The sequence below is a fragment of the Melospiza melodia genome, chromosome Z, assembly GCF_035770615.1.
Source record: "Melospiza melodia melodia isolate bMelMel2 chromosome Z, bMelMel2.pri, whole genome shotgun sequence".
Classification (NCBI taxonomy): Eukaryota; Metazoa; Chordata; class Aves; order Passeriformes; family Passerellidae; genus Melospiza; species Melospiza melodia.
In genome coordinates, this window is record NC_086226.1 from 56,541,645 (window position 1) to 56,563,123 (window position 21,479).

A 21,479-nucleotide genomic window follows, 5' to 3' on the forward strand; every position below is an offset into this window, starting at 1 on the left:
AGGTCTCAATAAGTTGTTTATACATGGAACTCAAAGCTACCCACTGGGAAACCTTCTTTCTTATTCTGGAATAATAAAGAAGGATTGTCCATTTTATGAATAATACCATAGATTCTCCTCCAAGACTTGTACATGTAGAAATGCCAATGATTTCAACATGCATTAAGAATGAACATATCTGTGAGACATCCACTGTAAACCTCACACTGACAGGAAGACAAGACATTCTGCAGTAAAGATGTGGGCTTGAAAAGCTATGCTATCTGATCCCTCAGCAGGGCTGGGAACATTCCCTGTGTCCTGGAGCAAACACAACTGATAACCTGCAACAAGACATAAACACACAGGCTAATGCATCAAAGAAACATTCCAGCAACATTGCATAGATGCAAAACTCTTTGAGGATTGTTGCTGTAGTAATTTCATATCCTAGTTCCCAAACTGAGGTAAGAGGAGATCCTGTCACATTTGTTCTATCCTGCCTCTTTAGACTGTATAATGCAGCTAGTCACCACCAACAGTATTTTCAGTTGGCATTATTTTAGCCCCCCCTATGGAACATAAATGTTATACTGGGAGTCAGCTGTTGTTCTGGTTTCCTATCTGCCACATTACTTTTCTACTATTTTTTCTACTATCACATGCTTCATTCATATTTCCAAGCAGCCTTTCTCTCTTTATGCCGTGTTTAAAAGTCTTTCACAAACACCTATCTCCCATTGATCCCACAGAGAGCTATATCCACAAAAAACCTTCAGAAATGTGGAAGATTTCATCCTGCTGTATAAAGGTAAAGCACTCTTCCTATGTGCTGCATAACTAAATGGCACCAGATTTCTCTGCAAACAGAGTTTATATCTATTGCCCAAACTAGAATATTACAGAGAAATTAAAATTATCAAATCAATTTTGAAATGAAACAATGATGCAAAGAATCCCATTTGAAACAGAAATGCAAATGTTTTTCTTGTCTCCATAAGAAAGAATGCTACTATAAGAAGTAACTCTTTCCTGTTAATACCATGACATATGTGATCCTTACCTTCACAGGTATACTTTTGTCAAAATCAGGGAAGTGAACAATCTTATTTAGTTTTGACACATACAAGATAAGTATAGTGGCTGCCATCTAAACAAAAAGAAAAAATGAGAAGTCATGCAAGAGCAAAATTATAATGTGTGAAAGAAAAAACTGCTTCAAAGATAAAATCTTTATATGAATTTGACAAATGCTAGGTTTTATGTATTTCTTTAAAAGAACAGCACAGAATGAAATTAACAAATTGAAGTAATTTTTCTCTTATTGAAACAATTTCGCCAGGTATTTATTTGAAAGTAAAATACGCAAATATACTTTACTATCCTGAAGAAAATTAGTGGCATTCTGTGAAACAATGCATGCTGAGAAGGAGTTGAGAAAATAAAATAAGACACAATCCCAGATAAACCATGTAATTTTTACTCAGAGAATAGTTTAGTCTGCAGAACCACTCCCAAAACATTTTTTTGGCAATGCAACATGGAAGTTGGGCATTGATCAATCTGTTGATAACATGAGGAAGAAATAGTAAATATGCAGACAGAATAAGATGCAGAAGAAGAGTATCTGAGCAATCATACATCACAGGTGTTAATGTTGCCCCAAGGACTCAAAACAAAGAGTCAAATTTTCCTAATATGAAAATACAGCAATCAACTATCTAGAGGATGAGGTGGAGTCATGTTCTGCAGACTAAAGCATTATACCATATCATATGTACTTTATATAGTGTTCAGGAAAATCTTGGAAGGATCTGTCAACAAAAGAATGGAAATGCCATTAAGTCTTTGATTCTGCAAAGATTCTTTTTCTTTTTTCTACAAAGAAAAAAGCTGCATCAAGACATGAATTATTGCCACATTTTCAAGCCTTTCACTGAAACAAGGTCTATGGTTCCTCGAGCAGTCCGGGTATGTAAAACTCTCTATCACATCTCAAAGTCTTTACAAGACATTTTACTCTCTCTAGCACCTAACAGCAGAGATGTCAGACCTGTGGTACCCTGTTTTCAATACTCCCTCACTAGCCCCTGCTGTGCAGCCTTGGCAGAAAGCAAATTCCCTATAAAATGTATTTGCCTAAATAATACTTGCTTCAAGGCTCAGTCTTTATCAGTGATCCCTCTGCAGTGATACATTCTTCTTTATGGACCCAGTCCACAAGCATTTGAACTTTGGTTTTATTGCAATGTCTCCTAACAACAAACATTTCTGCTGCCATACTCCAACTTACCCATGGGTAAATAAAGCAAGAAAGAATCAAAATTTTGCACTGGTCCTACTGGAAAACTGCTGGAAAATGGGGAGAAATTTATGAGGAAATTAATGGTTTGGCTACAAACAGGAGCAATATCTCTGCATGCAGTCCACAAAGGCTCAAGGACCCTCACAGAATGTATATATACAGAATGTATGCACTTGCTAGAACAAAGCTGGACAGTTTTGAAGGCCAGATTCCTTAATTACTGAACTTTACAAGGAGAATTAAATAGCATTCCAGTCTTTCACATGACTCTTTCCAGGCAGTAATTTTGACTAAAGCTCGAAGTTGCCTGTTTTCAATGAAACAAATTATAGTTCCTTAAAGTGTATCTAATCCAGAAGAGAAGCAGTTCACTGTAACTGTGATTTTGCCCCCTAAAATCTACCTCTATTACCATTAGTTTAACTTAAAAAAATAGTGAATACTTTTAGTATGCTTTACTTGTGAACATACCTGTCCAATTCCAAGAAACATTGGTGATGGGAAGCTGAAAAGCATGAACAGATATTTAGTACTGAGGAATGGAAATAAATAATTAGGAAAAATAAAAAAGTTAAATTTTAAAACCAAATTCAATTAAACATGAGGATGTCTGGCCTGTGTTTAAGAAGAGTTCAGGACTACACTTAATGCAGTAGAAATATTTTATTTCTGAAGCCCAAATGATACAGCCCATGTACAGTTGATCAGTTCTGAACTGCTAGTTGTTTGGGGAATACTCATAAGTGAAGGTAACACACTTAGAGAACTCTTAATGCATCATTTCTTGAGTAGCTTCACACATACATTTTAAATCCTAAGAGGGGATAGTAACTAAAACATCTTGCACTTGCTCTAACTTGGAAGCTTATCTCTACAATCCAAACATACTAGCAATATGTTTTTGTCAAAATCAAGTTCTTAAGTAAATGTTGTAGAAACATCTATTGTCTACTAAACCAGCTACATTCCTACTATAACCCTTCAGTTGGCCTTAGCTGAAAGCATGGATAGAGTCACAGAAAGGTTTAGGTTGGAGGGGACCTTAAAGATCATCTAGCTCCAAACCTTCTGCCATGGGCAGGGACACTTTCCACTACTCCATGTTGCTCAAAGCCCCATCCAGACTGGTCTTGATGACTGGTCATCTCTAGGGACGAGGAGCCCACAGCCTCTCTGGACAACTTACTCCAGTGCCTCACCACTTTCACAGTAAAGAATTTCTTCCTAGTATCAATCTAGACCTCCTCTCTTTCAGCTTAAGTCCAGCTTAATTTCCCTTTGTCCTATCACTACATGGCCTTCTCAAAAGTCCTTCTTGAGCTCTTCCCTTTAGGTACTGGAAAGCCACAGTAAGGTCTTCCTGGAATCTTCTCCAGGCTGAACTATCCTGTCTCTCTCAACCTGACTTCACAGGAGAGGTGCTGCCATCCTGCGATCAGAGCCACTGTGTTTAGTGGCCTCCTCTGGACTAGTTCCAGCAGGTCCGTGTCTTCTTTGAGCTGGGGGACTCCAAGACCTGGATGCATTATTACAGGTAGGGTCTCACCAGAACAGAGGCACAGAATCCCCTTCCTCCCCCTGCTGGCCTCACCTCTTCTGATGCAGCCCAGGTGTTGGGTTTCTGAGCTTCAAACACATGGTGCTGGTTCATATTCAGCTTTTTACCACAAACACCCCCAAGTCCTTCTCCCCTGGGCTAGTCTTGACCCATTCTCCATGCACACTATATTTGTCCCTAGGATTGCCTCAATCCAGGTGCAGGACCTTGTACTTGGCCTTGTTGAACTTCATGACATTTGCAGAAGCTGCAGTTCTCCTACTTAGTGCAGTGAGAAATGTACATCTAATATTAATATAACTGAGATGGGAACAAAGCATTGACAAAAGAAACAAACACGCTGACTCACAGCAAAAAGGCCATAAGAGCACTATTGTCCTAACACAGAGTTAGGAGCAATTGATAGCAAAAGAGATCAGGGAAACAGAAGTATTGGGGGCAGGAAAAACATAAAAAATAGCAGGACTTCCATTTATAATCATGTGACACTTAAACTGTCTTTTGTTTAATATTTACAGCTCCCCCATATAAAGATGGAGAGTTTGTCCAACTGTACTACACAGATTTCTGCAGACATTTGTGATTTGCAGAGGCCTAAATATTTCCAGCAATGCTGTAAGGTCTTAATACAAAACTTAGGTTTACTGACGGACATACTCGATTATCTCATGCAGACATGCTAGATGTATGCCAAGGACTTCCAGGGAGCTGCAGTCCATAGGATAAAAAGCACTATAAAATAAAATCTCAACTTGCACCATGTACCATTTATGAGACATATTAAATACAGCTGCTATATGTTCAAATAGCACTGAACATTAGAAAACTACATTTGACTTTTTAACTTTCTTCTCATTTTGGTTTTTCTTTTTCTTATTTTGATTCAAGATGAGCTAAACCACAGCAAAAACAGAGCAAAGATTTTAAGTAAAACATGTTACTGGTGACAAAAATGGCAGTCACAGGACAATATAGAATCATAGAATATCCTGAGTCAGAAGGGACCCAGAAGGATGATCGAAGTGTAACAAGTATACACATCTAGATGGGAAAAGAGTTGGAGATGAATGCCCAAGTTCCTACTTCCCTCAGCTACAAGACTAAGAGTAAAATGCAGTGTAAGAGGTGTGCAGTTAATGCTGTTGCTTTACACAGTGGTAGAAGAATCTAAATATCACCTGGATTCCATATGGGAATTAGCGCCATCAAGTCAAGGACGGAATCTCTCAGTGTTTTTTATGATCAAGCCATTTTACGAGGTTCACTTTTCGTTTTTGGCTACCTCAGAAAACAAAGATGCTGGAAGGAAGATACTGTTCGGCAGGAACAGTTAGAGGATACGCTGTTTCCCTCACGGGTGTCTCAGGTAGTGCGATCCTCTGGGAATAGCGAAACGTCCCGCAGGAAAAGACGGGCGTAGTCGGAACTGTGCCTGCCGTCGGGCGGTGCAGCAGAACCGGTACATACTGGGCACGGGTGGGGTCTCAGATTGGAGAAACCGGCCCTGCTTCCAGCACATTACCCACTAGCTGGCTGCTTGGGATCCCGAGCTGCACGGACGCCCGAGGGTCACGCCACCGGGAAAAGGAACAGGAGAGGAAGGCTTCTCCGCTGAGCAAGGTCGGAGCCTGGCATGGCCCGGCACCGGCCGTACCGGCACCGGCTGCTGGGGGCCGCCCGCTCCGCCCCGGCGCTCACCTGTAGGCGCTGAGGAGCGCCTTGTTGACCAGCACGGTGAGGAAAGAGCACGTCCCGTAGAAGAGCGCCGAGAGCACCCTGGGAAGTGTTGGGGAAGCGGCGGCGGCGGCGTCCGCCTCCTCCCCCGCGGCCTGCCCGGCGCTCATGGCGGCGACGAGCGGCGGCGAGCAGGGCCGCACCGCGGGCTTGCACCAGGGTGGCCGTGGGGACGCCGCTCCTCCTCCTGCTCCCCGGCCCGTCCCCAGACGGCGGCGGCGGCCCCGGGTCCGGGCGCGGCGGCCCCGCGGGCGGGTCTGGAGCGGCGCCGCGCCTCGCCTCGCCTGCCGGGGGCGCTGCCGCCGCCAGGGCCGGGGCGCCCCGCCAGAGCGGCCCGCGGGGCTCGGCGGCGGCGGGGCGGGCACCGCGCGGGGCCTCCGGCGGGCCGGGGCCGCGGCAGCCCGGCCCCCAGAGCGCCCGGCCGTGCTGTTAAACCAGGCCGGCGGCAAAGCGCGGCCTCTGGGGCCGGCCTGCGGAAGGGAGAGGGCCGAACCCCGCGGGGGCGCTGCCGCAGCTAGCCCTCAGCACCCCCAGAGCTCGGCCTGGGCTTCGCGCGGAGGGACGGATTCTCACAAGTTCCTGAAACTAAAAAACAATTTGCCTTGGGTGGTTCAACTTGTGTCAAATTTCAAGGGACAGGGAAAATAAACACCTTAAGCCTTCTCTACAACAAGCCGGGCTGTCAGAAACGAGGAGGAGGCAGAGTATTTAATAATTACCAAACAGCACACATTAAACGTGAAAATTAAATCAAGTTTTTATTCAAAGCATCTATTAGAATGACAGCACATCAACTCTTCTGCTTTTAACTCACACCAAACTACAACTTAAATCTTTCAAAGAACCAAACAATTTCTTGTATGTAATCACTTAATAAAACAAAAAGCAGTCTTCCACAACCCATCTTTGCTTTTTTAACTTGGTATTTTACCTTAAACTTGTCATGATCGAAAACTGCTTCAGCTGTCTGAATTTTATCTATGGCAAAGTACAATCCAGTGTACTTGTCATACTTCAAAGACCTGAGGAAATATTCTGGCTGACTGAAAAAAGAACTTGAAAAACCTCAAACCCAACAACAACAACAACAAAAAACCCCACCAAAAAATCCACAGCCAATCCTGATGAAGTAATATTCCAGTCTGCAAGTGGCTGGTAATTACATTCTTCTGCCCTGTGAAACACTACTTGGTAGCAATTCTGAGTTATGATTCAGAATTACAACAGATGTATGTTCAGGGCTCATTTTGGGATCAGACTATTCACATGAAGTCAGATGAACAGTCAGAAGCACTTAATATTTTTTAGAAACCCAAAACTTACATACATTAATGAATTACTAGTTTTACATAGGCAAAGAAGCCTTGTATGACTAGTGCTTGCTATTTTTTTCAGAAGCTGAAGCAGAAGTTAAACCGTATCACTGGTGCAAAATTATTTACAATCAATGAAAGACATTTTCTTTTTTTAAATTATTCAATTTCTTTTTAGTTAAGTGCATCAACACAGGATTTAAACAAACTGGATTAATGAGATTTTCAACCACAGAAGGTTATAGAGAACATACTTCAACAGCTGCAGTTTCTGATATAAAACCACTCTACTTTCCTGGAACAGCTGTATGCATCTGGTCAGCCTGCATCAAGTGATTGACAAAATGTTTTATTCCTTTTCAGTTCAAGCGAGAGGAAAAGAGACTTCCCTTCTCATCTGAATTTCCTGACTTCTAACGAGAGGAAGAAGTTAAAGCAAGCAGGTCAGTAAATACAAATTATTAATATCCCCTTAAGCAGTAGCTTAACAACAACAACCAACAACAAAACCACACACAAAAAGTCCAATCTGAAAACAAAGTTTTGTTAGACTTAGGAATCTCTGGCTGCCTTCAAAGCAAAATATGGTAAAAGATCACCATGAGGCAATGCTACTGAAAGTACATAACATTCACAAAGTGACAAGATACCCTGTTAAACATTTTATATCAGCATCTGAGTACTAGGCAGCATTCTGCAACTTCATTTATTTGGGAAATATATGAAATCACACTGTTAACACACTTGTAACTACCTTTGGAAGCCTATTTTCTATTTGTATAGTGAATACTTTTCTGCAGTGTTTACTTTATAGCTGTGCTATGGTTAGTGAACAAAAAATTGGCATGTTATGCTGGAGTAAAGCAGTAAGGTGGCTTTATGCACAGTAAGTATGGAGGCTTCTATTTGCTAATCATTATAAAAGCAATGTTTTAAATCTTAGTGTTTGCTAATAGAAGACCTAGAATAGTTTACTACAAACTCAAACCACCCTGTAAATAACCCCTTTAATAACAAAATCAAGTGCCAAATCACTACAGGGCCCAAAAACCTGAAAAAATATTACCAGTTCTTTAACTTTTTCTAGACTTTGCAAGACTAATCATTTTCAGATAAAGCAATGTGCAAAACTTCCCAACTACACATGTTAGGAATAACAAGTGCTACCAAGAGATTCTGCTGAAATCAAATCAAAAAAAATGTGAAGCAGCAAAGTCAAGCCTCATACCTTGGGCAGTCACAGTGAAGATATTCCCTGCATGAAGCATTTTCTTTCCCTGTACAAGTTGAGATAACTAAACTCTGCCCTTCGCCTTGGAGATGCTAGGTATAGATATACTGACATTAGAAAAACATGGTTTCATTGCTGTTTAACAATATCCCCAGACTCATCACTTTGCTAGATAGTCAGATAAATACTTTTTTGTTAGCCTTCTTTGGCCACATGTACCATCCTGCTAATTGTGAACACTTTGTTCAGAAAGTGTTTCCTGTGAAATCTGCTTCGGATAAATGAGTTAACCTTGCAAAATCTAGCTTCCCATGACACATAAATTTATCAACCCTGCCTTATGCAGTCCCATATTTACAAAATACTTAGAAATTTTACATCTGTCTTCTATCCTAACAAAAGTGCAATTCTCTCACCCCATGTTATGGGGCAACAACATTCTTCATAAATTCTACAGAATAGCAGCCTATTATAAGCAAATAAGGTGCTTAGCTTATGCTTGGGATCTAACTGGTTAAGTAACACCAGAAAGCACATTTTTCATGGGCAGAGACTGCTCCTTCTATCTACTGTCGCAGGGGTGCCACAGCTAAGTTTGCCAGCTCAATGAGTGCCAGCGCGCCATGCATGCGTTCACGCTGCTCCTGGAGGCGACGGTGGCGGGCAGCTGAATGAGCACTGTTTTTCTCTTCATCGTCCTCTTCATCAGACTGAAGATACTCCATTGGGTCCTGCTGTTCCTGATCTGTTTTCTGGATTGCTTTGGTCTTCAAAGCAGGAGCACGCTGCTCTCTAGTCTCCCAGTATCTATAACATCAAAGGTGAGGAATGTTTGTAAAATACACACAACAATTGACTCACACACCAACAATTCAAAATGGGCAAAAACCTCCCAAGTACTAGCTTGCATCCATTGCACTTGGCTTTACCTTTCAGCCCTTATATGGTAGCATTTAAGCTGTCAGAAAACTTCTTTACTCAGTATTTTAAATGTGAAGTGCCCAAGTGAACATCTGTGACAGACTTCTTGTCTCCATGGTGTTCTCAGCAGGCACTTCTTCCAGACATACAGTACACCTCATACAAATGCAAATTCAGCAAAACTGTAGCACTAGCTAATAAAGTATTAGCAGGTGTTGATCAAGCAAAAAAAAAGGATTGAAGCAGAGAGCAAACACAAAACAAAACAAAACTGTAAGAAAAAAGTCTCAAGAACTTTGTCTTGACCAGGAGTTCATAATTCTTTAAGGAGAGGCAAGGCTGTGCTGATGTGTACTGGAAAAACATCTAGTTTTGCTTTCTTGAGGTTTATCTATCCCAAAGAATAATGCTATGTTACACTACTCTTTTAAGTATTTTGACAAAGATGAGGAAACTTACTTCGCTAGCCACTCAGCCACAGCTTTATTGTCAGCTGTCTCCTTCTTACTCAGCCTGTCTGTGAGCTCTTCCCTCTTCAGTCGGGCATAGGGATGTTTGGGACAGTGACGGTTTGCATGTGTGAATCTGCTTAAACAGCCTTAAAAAAACACAGAGTGACAATGAAGAAGTGTTACAGAAAGCAGCCAACCAAAGAAAGTGTAGCGTCTGTGGGATGGAAATGCCACTGAATACACCCTTCCCCATTCACAAATACCCTAGGTTTTGTTGAAAACCAAAGGCTCCAGGTCCATAACACGCCCCATTATTTTATACACTAGTATCCACTGACACAGAATGTATGCAATCCTTAGATACATTCTTGCAGAATTAGGCAGATTCTGCAGGGCTCTTCCCTTCCCTAAAAGTTCCAGCAAATTTAAACTCCAAAGCTTTTGACATGTGAACACACATACATTCCCAATATCAGTCTGACCCCGGAAAGCTGCAAATCGTTCTCTGATGACTTACCATTCTCTGAGCAGACAAAAGGCTTCTCTCCTGTGTGGAGACGCTGGTGAGTTTTGAGCTGCCCACTCTGTACAAAGGCTTTCCCACAATCTGGGTAATCACATAAGTAAGGCCTTTCACCTAAAAGTAGTAACAGAAGAGATTTATGAAAGATGACTAGAAGTGTCATAGCACCCAGCAGTGGTCCCTGGTTTCAGAAACTTGCATCTACTTAAAAAATCGTGGTTTACTTAGAAGCGCATGCTCTCTGCTACTGAACAATACACTTACTTCCTAAAAAAAAAAAATTGTACTTTTCCTTGTCACATTTCCTGATTTAAGACTCCTAGATAGCACTACATAAGTTTTGTGAAACTGTGCAGATACAAAGCAAGAAATATGGACAAGTAATTGGACAAGTAATGTAATACAAGTTGTAACTAGAAACATTTTATCCTTACCATAGACTGAACTAGGGTAAAATATCCTGAGGTCCACATCACCACAAGGTTATAGAAATATCTCATTAGGAGAAATAGCTCATGTTCAAGAAAAGTTATAATGATGAAGGCTGCATGAGAAACTTATTCCAGATTCAAGTTTTCTTAAATCAGTCATCGAGGAAGAGTTCTCCATGCAAACTGCAACCAGGAGAACAAAGGTAGCAGGTGTCCCCTTCTTCAAGTGGACCTGACTGCACAGACTACACAAAGGTATGCCATGCCACCGCCCTCAGGAAGGCAACAAAATGAGGGTGAGTCTGGCTCACTAATTCAAAGGAATGACAGGGTAAGCTCTACTCAGTTAAGCAGTTCTTACAAGTTCAACACATTGCAGGACCGAATGAAATAATTTATTTTGAGCAAAAAATGAGGAATGCTGGTGTTTAATATCATTATTTAGATTAGTCATAGTGACCTGAGTCAGAAGGAGATGGTGACAGCCAGGGCTTTTGTGGGATTTTTTTTGGTTGGTTTGAGGGGAGTGCTGGTGGTTGTATCTGTATTGTGAACTACAATTTTCATGTTTTATGGCAAACAGTGTTCTGTTGAAGAAATAAAATGTATTTGCTTGGTTTAAAAAAACCCAAACAGCATCTTCAGTTTAAGCTCAGCTGAGTATTGAGTGAGTTCATCATACCTTTAAACTTAACTGCAAATCACCTTCTAAATACAGTTCAGTAAATTAGCCTGATCTCCTCCACCCCAGAAAATTAATTTTAGGTGGTGGGAAAAAACAACTGGGTGGTGATTTTAAGCTGTAGACTCTTCTCTCAATATTTAAGCTTACTTCCTAGGATGTGACAATCCTGAAGCTGCCACTTTTTAAGTTACTCTAACCTCTTAGAGCAAAACTTCAATTGTGATGTGAAAAATACATCAGCAAGGAGGAAACAAAGCGCAAAGATGCAATCAGGATACAAAGTGCTACCAGGCTCAAATACAGAGTACCAAGCCCAAGACTACAGTCTTTCTTAAAAAGTGAGTCTGTGACAGATAAAATGTTTACACAATTTGGCTATACTATTATAGCCTAAATTGCTGCTACACTTCCCCTCTACAAATATGGTTACAAAGACTTTGACTAACAAGCACTGAGAGCGAAGTGTGGTTAATTTAGCAGTTACAATAAAATCCTAACAGGTCAAGTTCTTTGAGGTTCCTTTATGTTTGTCTGGGGGGATTTAATTCCTTCATTTGTGCTTCCTAAGTGGCTCTCCCCAGCTATTCACACCTTCCTTTTACTCACCAGTGTGAGTTCGTTTATGGGCTTGCAGTGACTTCTCTCGTGGAAAGACCCTGTTGCAAATATTGCAGCGTATCCTGCTGGAAGAGTGCTCTCCTTCACTGATCAGGTCTCGGACGGTGTCTGCTCTTGGACGGCCACGTCTTATTCCATCCTGGGTGCAAATAACGAGGCAACTAAACTCGGGCACTTCCTCCCCCCTGCAGTTTGGCCAACTGGCACAGCATCCCCTGGAGCGAAGGCGTGACCAAGGGTGGTGCTGTGACAGCACAGAGCCACACCAGACTGTGCCCAGCCCATTCCTAAGGGCCCGGTGCAGGAGGGGAGATAACAGGCACCACCATGAGCTCAGGAGCACAGGGGAAACTGAGAACAGGATGACAGAATGGGTCAGGCTGACAGGGACCACAGCGGGTCATCTGCTCCAACCTCCCTGCTCAAACAGTCATTCTAGAGCACATGGCACAGGATTGTGTCTAGGCAGCTCTTGAGTATCTCCAGGGACAGAGACTCCAAAACCTCTCTGGGCAACCCGTGCTATGCTTGGTCACCAACACATAAAAAAATTCCTCCTCATATTGAGGTGGAACTTCCTGTGTAACAGTTATTGCCTACTGCCTTTTTTTCCTCCAGCTTGTTACAAGCAAATCCTACCTCCATCCTCTTGGCACCCTTGTAAGATATTCATATCCATTATTAAAATCATCCTAATCGTCTCTTCTTGAGGCTGAACAGGTACAGCTCCCTCAGCCTTTCCTCATAAAATATATGCTCCTGTCCCTAAATAATCTTTGTTGTTCTATACTGGACGCACTCCAGGAGCTCCATGCCTCTCTCGTACTGAGGAGCCCAGAACGGGACAGACCGCTCCAGACGCGAGGAGAGAGAAGACAAGAGTTTTTTTCGGCGGCGAGGATGGCTTTTTTTATGGTTATTTTTTTACTTTTTGAAGGAGGGAGGACAAGCAGCCGCCCCGCTCCCCGCTCTCCCCCGCGGCGCGCGCGCCGTAGCCGGAAGTGACTTCACTTTAAATGCCCGGGCGGAAGCGCGGGAGGGGCGCGCGCGGCGGAGTCACCCTGCAGGCGCGCGGCCCGCCCGCCCCCGCCCGCCGCGCACTCACCTTCAGGTGCCGGTGCCGCCCGCCGCTCCCCGGGCTCCCCGGCTTCTCGTCGTCCCCGCCGGGGACTCTGCCCGCTCCCCCGCGGGGCGGCGGCAGGGCTGACGGGCCGGCGGTGCTGTCGCCGCCGCCGGGGCTGAGGGTCACGTTGTGCGCGTTCTCGCCCCAGCGCCAGGGGTAGACCATGAAGTCGCTGAAGCCGGGGCTGGTGGGGACGGGCGGGACGGGCATCGGCTCCTCGGCCCCGCTCCCCGCCGAGGAGGGCTTGATCGGCGTGGTTTTGATAACGGAGACCAGGACGCGCTTCGGGGAGTCCTGGCAAAAAATCACCGGGGGAGCGCCCGGCGGGAGCCGCTCCGCCATCGCCGAACCCTCGCGGGCAGCGACGAAGGGTGGGAAAGAGAGCGAAAGGAGGGCGCTCCGCGGCGGCACGGCCCCGCAGTCCGCGCCCGTGTACCGGAATGGGCCGTGCAGCTACACGGAGGTCCCGCGGCCGTCGCCACCTGTCGCCGCCTGGGCTCGCCTCAGCCGCTCATCACTGAGGACGGCGGCTCCCTATGGTCTCGGCGGCTTGCCCTCCGCACCCCTCCGCCTCCGCGGCCACCCCCGAGAGGGTCCGCCAAGTCAGCGGCGGCCCCCGGCCATGGCAGCGGCCGGAGCGAAGCAGTCACAGCGTCCCCGCACCTTTCCGAAGCGAAGCCGGCCCCGCTGGCAGCCCCGGTCCCGGCGATTCCCGAGGAGGAGCCGCCGCCGCCGCCGCGATACCTCCGCGCTCGCAGCCCGGGCCGAGCCCCAGGTTTTCCCGCGTTACGTTTCGCGCCCGAGCGCAGCCAATCACCCGGCCCGGCGCCGGTGTCACGGGGAGTCTGTTCCCGCCGGCCAACCGCTGGGCGGGAAAGTCGGCGGCCACGCCTCCAGGGGCGGGGCCTGAGGGCGAGGCCGGGCTGTTGCTGCCATTCTATTGGGCAGAAGCCGGGCTCACGGCCCCGCCGGAGGCGCAGATTGGTCCGCCGGGGCGGGGGCGAGGGGAGGCAGGGGCGGTGCGCCCGGGCAGGTTTGGCGCGCTTCGGCTGTGGGCGGGCTGCGCGGGCCAATCCCTTGGCGGCGCAGCGGAGTTGGCGCGCCCGGCGGCTTAAAGGGGTCGCCTGGCGGTGGGACAGCGGGTCGTGGCTTCCCCTCCCTGGGGCGGGGGAAGCGCTTTCCTTTCCTCTGCTGGAGCCCTGCCCTCAGCTGCGGACAGAGCTGGGACCGATCTTACGGGCTGGGAGAGTACCCCAGTACGCTGCCTCCGCGGGGATCGCAGGGCGGGCGGGGTCGGGCCGGCGCGGCCGTTATGGCTCTGGCGGGGCCGCCCAGGGAGACGCCCCGTCTAGCAGCGGTGCCGTGGCAATAGGGCACTTGTGGCTGTATAGCTACGTGCACCGGTCCCGGGGCTGTGAGAAGTGTGTAGAAGACGTTCTCTCGGCCGTCGACTCGGGAATTTTAGGAGGTTCTTAAGGCAGGTGTTATTTTAAGAGGATGGTGCCAGACTTTATTCAGTGGTTCCCAGCGGCAGGACGAGGAGCAGTGGCTCTAAACTGAGACATAAGAAGCTTCACTTCAACATGAGTGACAGCTTCTTTACTTTGAGTGTGGTAGAGAACTAAAACATAAGTTTCCCTTCAGCACGGGGCTGCTCCAGAGAACATAGCTTACATTTATTACATTAGTAGTTAAATTTTGAGGCCAGTATCAAGAGCAGAGATGCCACAGAGCTCCAAAAATTGTGAGTTTTTTTTTCCCAAGATCTATTTTGTTCACAGTTCATATACTGCTGACTGCTGCCTTGTAAGAGTGTTGGCAAACTTCATGACTGACAGGAACAGGAAAATGCAGGGAAGAGCAGGTTTGCAGTGTATGACTACTAAATAACGCCCTTTTGGATAATGGGAAAAGCCTACCAATTCTTCCAATACAGAGGCTGTAATACGGGGCGTCAGCATTCCTTACCCATCCTGAGATCAGCAGCCCTTTCATTCTGAATTATAGTTGAGTTTGCTTCAACTGCTCTTTTAAACTAACTGAAAATCCTCAAGTGTTTACTTAGGCAAATTCTTGTCCATTGCTATGCCATCCCAGCTTCTCCACGTCAGTGTAACATGTCAAAGTCCTACCATTACTATGCCGGGTCAGGCCTTCCTTACCAGGCCAGAAAGAAAATGCTGCAGCTTGTAACATTTGTTTCCAAAATGAGCAAATAGGTTTCCACATGCTTGGATCTGATCCCCTTAAAACCTTTGGCCCTGAAAATAGCCCATGGTAAATACTTCTGGTAATATAATGGTGTTGTAGAGGAATAGTCATACAAAAAAATATGTTAAAATCTACTTTAAAATTAAAAAAAAAAAAAAAGGAAAAAAAGATTCATGTTAAAATAATTGCACCCCAAAACCAAGCTGCAAATATTCTTCATAACTTCCCAAAACTACATGCCTAATGCTTCAGGTAGTACATGTAGCTGCTAAAGAACTCCAGTGATGGATGGAATTAACATCGTGAGCTGGTATACAGAACTGTAGATACTGGGAATGGTGCAGTGCATTGTGAGCAACAGAATATCTCCATATTTAACCTATGCTGCCCCAATGTACACGTTATGTTTTGTGATGGCTTTCAAGGGCCTGGCAGCAGATTAACTTTTTTATGTGGGTCTTGTAAATTTTTCTAATGCCAACTTATTGAATTTTGTTAATAGAGGCAACACAAGAGAAGGGAGAAGTTAGTTGATGCCACATCTGATATTTTAACTGTTCTGAACAGTAGTGTTTTATGTTGTAATAGCCATAACCAAAGAGAACTGAACTTTTTCTCCAGATCCTGCCACTGGAAGAGAATATGGGCATATAGAATGTACCTGGCCTAGAGGGCTTAAAACACACTGCTTTTCAGTACACAGCTGTCGCAGATATTTTTTCATAGAAATCTTTTCTTTGAGATTTGTTCATCTTCTGGAAAGCTGAAGCCCCAGAAGAAGAATGTAAACAATTGTTATCAGCTAGTGTAGAATGTAACAAGTGCAGCAGTGATTAAGCTTCTGTGAGTGTTTAGATTTGCTAATCACTTACAAGAGAGTTTGTCCTTGCTTTCTGCTGGACACAGAACTTTGTTGTTCATTCTTTTCTATGCTATTCTTAGCTTAGCAGCCTCTCCAACTTCTCTCCTTATTCTTTTTAGTATAGTTATAATGTATTATATATCATATATCAATAAATCTAACCTTCTGATCATCAAACAAGATTCTCATCCTTCTCTCACCCTAGAGACCTTCATCAAGGTGCTGTAATACACAGCCATAGGTATTATGATGTATTATTAAAATAGTTCATGTTACATGTAAAACCTGTTCTAAAGTAATCATCTGAACTGAAGTGTCTTAGCAATATTAAATATGTTTCCTTTTCATAGTATTTTGATGCAATGCTACTAGCTTAATGTGTGTTGTAGTTTGACTGTGGCTAGATTCCAGAGTCTCTATAACTTCTCTCTGCAGCTGGACAGAGGAAAGAAATTTTAACAAAAGGTTAATGGGTTGAGATAAGGACTGGGAGAGATCGCTCACCAAATACCATCATGGGCAAAAGAGGCTCAACTTAGATATATGAAGGGAATTTATTACTGACAAAATCAGAGCAGGATAATGAGAAGTAAAATAACCCTTGAAAACATCTTCCTGCCACCCCTCCTTCTTTCCAGCTGTGCTCCTACCCCAGCAGCACAGGGAGACAGGGAATGGGGGTTATGGCCAGTTCATCACCCCAGGCTTCTCCCACTGCTCAGGAACAAGAGTCATTCCCCTGCTGCACCATGGAGTCCCTCCCATTGCAGACAGTTCTCCATGAGCTTCTCCAGCATGGGTCCATCTCATGAGCAGCAGCTCTCAGTGACCTGCTGCAGTGTGACTCCCTCCCATGGACACACAGGCCTCCCAAAACTGCTGCAGCCTGGGTCACTCTTTTACAGGGTGCAGTCCTTCAAACACAAGCTGCTCCAGCATGGGGCCTCCCTTGGGCTCACAGACTCCTTTGTGCATCACCGGCTCCAGTGTGGGTCTCCCCCACCAGCTGCAGGTGGATCTCTGCATGCCCATGGACCTCCATGGGCCGCAGGGCACAGCTGCCTCGCCATGGGCTGCACCAGGGGCCGCAGCAGAACCTCAGCTCTGGTGCCTGGAGCACCTCCTCCTCCTCTGACCCTGGGGTCTGCAGAGTTGTTCCTCTCACGTGTTCTCACCCTACTCTTCTCTGACTGCAACTACATATGTGCAATATCTTTTTTCCTTTCATCTGAAATCTGTTATCACAGCAGTGTTATCACCATTTCTGACTGGCCCAGCCTAGGCCAGTGACACATCTGTCATTGAGTCACCAGGGATTGGCTCTGCTGGACATGGAGGAAACTTCCAGCAGCTTCTCACAGAAGCCATCTCTGTAGCCTCCCCCCTGCAAAGCTTGCCCTTGCAAACCCAATTCAATGCATTAAAGCATTAATATTTTAGTGTAGAAACAAGAAAAAGTTCTCTATGCAAGTTAAAGGACCAAAATAATGAAACATTTTACAGTCAGATCAAATCCTGCTTATTACAACAAAGCACACCTTTTATCACACATGACATAAGACTGGAATTGTAAAAGGATAGGGAGCAAGGATTCAAGAGAAAGCAGGAAAATGTATGGTAATAATATTTTTTATCCAAGTCTTTGTTATTATATTTTTAAAGTTTCCAGATCTCCTGTCTGAGCATTCAGATTCCACTCTAGGAATCACATTCCCAACTCGTGAGACTTTCACTGCTGGGACCGAGATCCCTTTGCAGAGGATGGCTCCAGCCACCTGACAGGTGCCCTGTTTGAATCTGTACACTCACCATACTCACACTGCCAGACAAGCTTCCTTGGCCACCTTGACCCCGCATTTCCCATAGCAGTGTCCCAGATGCTGGGTTCCTGGAAGTATTTTGATCCTGATGGGGCAACTCAGTAGCAGCACACGCTGTTTCTAAGGAATTCCTGGGCTTTTACACCCTTACAATCTATGTGCCCACCCTTCATGCCTCTTGCACTTGCCTCTGGGTCCAAAGGTGATGTTTTGGCTGAGGTCCTCTCCTTGTTCACTGGGTCCTGCACAGTCTCTAGGTGACTGGGCACCCCCACCCCTTGCAGCTAGCACCAAGGTCCCCATGCCCTTTGTCAGCAGAAGGTCAGTGCCTGTTTCTGGCTCATTTGATGGGGCTCCAACCATTTTCTGCCAGCCAGGGCACAACGTCCAGCTTGCACAGAAAGCTGTCAGCATTAGGGTGCTCCTCTATAAGCATGTCCATCTTCCATGATGCAGCTCTCTTTTTGGCTTAAGACTTCATGTAGTCAATTTTGCTTGGTAGAATTGTGTTGCTGGAAAATGTATGAGATAGCTAGATCCTCTAAGTGACACAGTGTTACCCTCTACCCTGCCCTAGAACGGCACCTTGAGCCATGTGATGTGTTCAGGATGTGTCTCCCTCAGGCAGGAGAGATGTGGGCATAGAAAATGAAAGGATGAGAAAAGGATGAGAAAGTGTCTGTATGACAGGGATGGGAAAGTGTCTGTATGAAGGGTCAAGGACAGGATGACCCTTGCTGCTGATTAGGTACTTAGCTGCAAACACAGAGAAACACCAGTCAGTGTTCTCAATTCTGTCTTTTGTAATTAGGCACTTTTGCACCTTAAACAAAAAAAACAAAAAAACAAAAAAACAAAACAAAACAAAAAAAAAAAAAAAAAAAAAAAAAAGCAAGGGCTGTTTTGGTAAAGATGCCATATTCCATATCTACACCTGCTAGGCAACCTTGTGTAGGGTGCTGTTCTGTGCGTGTGAAAAATCCACTTGTGGAGAGAATGTGGACGGGACAGCCAATTAGGCAGGCAGCCCTCCTCTTCACTTAACAAGAGTTACCTGTTGTCAGAAAGGTTAGGCACCTGTGCCTTGTATTACAACTAGGAGATTCAGGCTTTGCATGTAAATGTGTAATCGTGCCAAAGCCATTGCTATTACTTTTTGGTATAAAATTCCAGACAGAGCATTTGGTTAAAATGTAAAATTCAAGTTTTCCTTGTCTGTCTCCATTGTTTGTGTAAGTAACTCGCCAATCACACACTGACTGCGCATAGTGAAAAGCTGTGAAAGGAATGAGAGGGAGGTGTTTTTACAAACAAACTGTGGGCCTGCTGGTAGATACAGCCAGATACTGATAGGAGAAAGAAGCAATAGGAACCATAAATTCCAGAGGAATTCCACTAATTGACACAGACTGTTACTCACTCAAGGCCGCACTAAATTCCTGCAGTTAGAGAAAAACAACACGAGACACAAAGAAAAAGCAAGTGGGGGAGGATGCACATTGGAAGAGGATCTGTATTAGGCGATTTGGGAAGTCTCTACTTCTCAAGTACCTAAAACAATGGGAAAAGAGAAAAGGAAATGGGGCTGAGAAATTAGGATAAAAAGGAGGATGCATCCCCCAGCAATTTGAGAGATCCCATGGGAAATTTCCCCATGACCTCTCCTTTTATTCATGAATAAAGCTATGGGACTCCACTCCACTCTTTTTATGGGACTCCATTCTGTCTCTTTTTTGGACATAAAAACCTCTGGCATTTTGGATTAATTTTCCTGACAGCTGCAAGGAAAAAAGAGATTGCAAATTAATTTCATTTGTCATGCAAGACTTTTAATCAGTTTGGAGGTTGGAATCTCTTACAGAAATTTTGTTTTGATTGACAGTGCAGAGCATCAGAAAACTAAGGATTTTTCTAAGTCTTTGCATTAATTTTAGGAAACAGAATTGTACAGATAAAGACAAGATATATTTGTAGCAAACACTGGTTTTGGCTGTCATTGTGGAATCTCTCTGAGCAGTCAGATTTTTTTTTCTTTTGAGGCTTCAAGAAAAAAAAAAAAAAGAAAATCCCATGGAGCCCCAAATCTCTAATCTTACTGCTGAAATATATCTGAATTTCTCATATTCATCCCTCTCCAAAGATACTGTGACCTTCAAAGTACCTATTAAAGCTGTAAAGACATTACAGTCAGTGATGACACTGACCAATGATAGTCTGTCATCTTTCATATACCTTCAAGTTGAATGAAGCATATGAATGAATGAAGCATAACCTTCATTCAAACTTGTAGAATATTGAAATAAAAATATTTCTAAAATTTCTAAAAGAAATTCTGGATACAATGTGTGCTGAGGAAATCTAGTGTAGATGCTGCAATTGATACCAAAAGGCTCCAAAAAGATCTGCAAATATTTGGCAAGATTTTTGATGTGCTGTAGTAATGTGATGTTGTTAATGTCTTTCTCCAGATTAGTACAGGACAACATTCCTTTCCAGTTCCTTCTTTGCACTGAAAACACATGAGGTTTCATCTTCTGACAAAATAAACCAACAATTCAGAGGAAAGGACAGTTGATCTAAGCGAACATTTCTTATAAAGTATTTTATTCCTTTTTCATAATATTGAAAATTTCGTCATGAACTTTTGTTAATTATGGCTAGCTACATTCTACAACATAAGAACTGTGCAGAAATAATGATATTTTTCTTTTGTTGACTTATATTTTTCAGCTTTTAATTTGAATTATTTCAGAGCCTGAGAGATTTGACTCAACAAGCAGGATTTTGTAAAGCTCTTTTGCAAGCAGATAATTGCCTGAAGTTTCTGTCATTAATTCCATGCAAAACAGTTTGCGTTCTCTTGAATGAAGTTGAAACTTGAAAGGGCACTAAGCCAAATTAAATTAGTTTTCTAATTCTGCATGCCCTGATCATGCAAAAGTGGGTCTACATGACAGGCAGGAGAGATGCAATGACTATGTTCAAGGCTTGGAATAATCTGTAGAGGATACACATCATTTTGCTTTACAGTGGTGTCCACAGGCTTATCAGCATCCCAAAATGAAGAGAGAACAGGGCTGTCTTTAATCCTGCCTTTTGAAGCACAGCATGATTTCTGATACTGTTTCAAGTGACTGTAATAAAGATAAAATTAATTTCAAAAGCAGGTGGTATATGCAGTGAAGTTATCATCACAGAGGAAGTGCTAGTTTCATGGAGTAAAGACAGCCTCATCACAGAAATCAAGACTGCAATCACCCTTCTTTGGGCAATTGTGGCTGAAGGGCTAAGATTTTGTTGTTACTATGGCTGATAAAAGAGGCACTGATATTTTGCTCTCCCAGGTGCCGGTCCCCTGAGGAAAAAAGCCTTGATGAGTTTCCCGGCATGTCACTATTGCTCACATTTATTGAGACAGCAAAAGCACTCGCAGCTGAGTCCAGCTAAGGCCTCTACAGGCGTGTAGGCCTCTACAGGTGCGTGGCTGCACCACAATCTGTCACCGCGGGGGTTAGGCGGCGGCCGGGGAGCCCCGTCCTGGCTGTGGCTGCCCGGAGCCGAGCCGAGCTGCGAGAGCCGCGCTGCGGGCGGGCGGGCGGGGGGTGGCGGTGCCGCTGAGGGGCTCGCTGCAGGCACAGGCCGCGCCGCGCCGCTCCGCTCGGACAGCCCGCGCTGACACCGCGCTCGCCGCCTCATCCCGGCGTGCCGACCGC

At 44.6% G+C, this 21,479-nt stretch overlaps 2 protein-coding genes and 1 long non-coding RNA gene across 10 annotated transcripts in view; 1 reads left to right on the forward strand and 2 right to left on the reverse strand.

Annotated features, from left to right (window-relative positions):
- The window catches only part of SLC35D2 (solute carrier family 35 member D2), a 62,794-nt gene extending 57,096 nt beyond the window's left edge, over positions 1 to 5,698 (reverse strand). For 7 of the 8 annotated variants that reach the window (XR_010031316.1, XR_010031318.1, XR_010031315.1 and 4 more), the window contains exons 1-3: positions 5,541 to 5,698; positions 2,756 to 2,789; positions 1,043 to 1,129 (exon numbers count right to left, since the gene is read on the reverse strand). Coding sequence is in view for 3 of the 8 variants with exons in the window: in XM_063181040.1 (XP_063037110.1) it covers positions 1,043 to 1,129; positions 2,756 to 2,789; positions 5,541 to 5,686 (267 nt within the window). In the remaining 5 variants the exon portion in view is untranslated. The remainder of the gene's footprint in view (positions 1 to 1,042; positions 1,130 to 2,755; positions 2,790 to 5,540) is intronic. The other variant, XR_010031319.1, reaches the window with a different exon arrangement.
- Positions 5,260 to 8,783, forward strand: LOC134432390 (uncharacterized). Its single transcript, XR_010031320.1, has 3 exons — positions 5,260 to 5,576; positions 7,253 to 7,332; positions 8,671 to 8,783. It is a non-coding gene; the product is annotated as an uncharacterized LOC134432390 (long non-coding RNA).
- Positions 6,316 to 13,405, reverse strand: ZNF367 (zinc finger protein 367). The gene is made up of 5 exons (XM_063181037.1): positions 12,856 to 13,405; positions 11,739 to 11,889; positions 10,011 to 10,130; positions 9,501 to 9,639; positions 6,316 to 8,927 (listed from the first exon to the last, which is right to left on the reverse strand). The coding sequence occupies exons 1-5, from the start codon at positions 13,213 to 13,215 to the stop codon at positions 8,687 to 8,689; spliced, it is 1,011 nt and encodes a 336-aa protein (XP_063037107.1). The 5' UTR covers positions 13,216 to 13,405; the 3' UTR covers positions 6,316 to 8,686.
- Between the last annotated feature and the right edge of the window lie 8,074 nt (positions 13,406 to 21,479).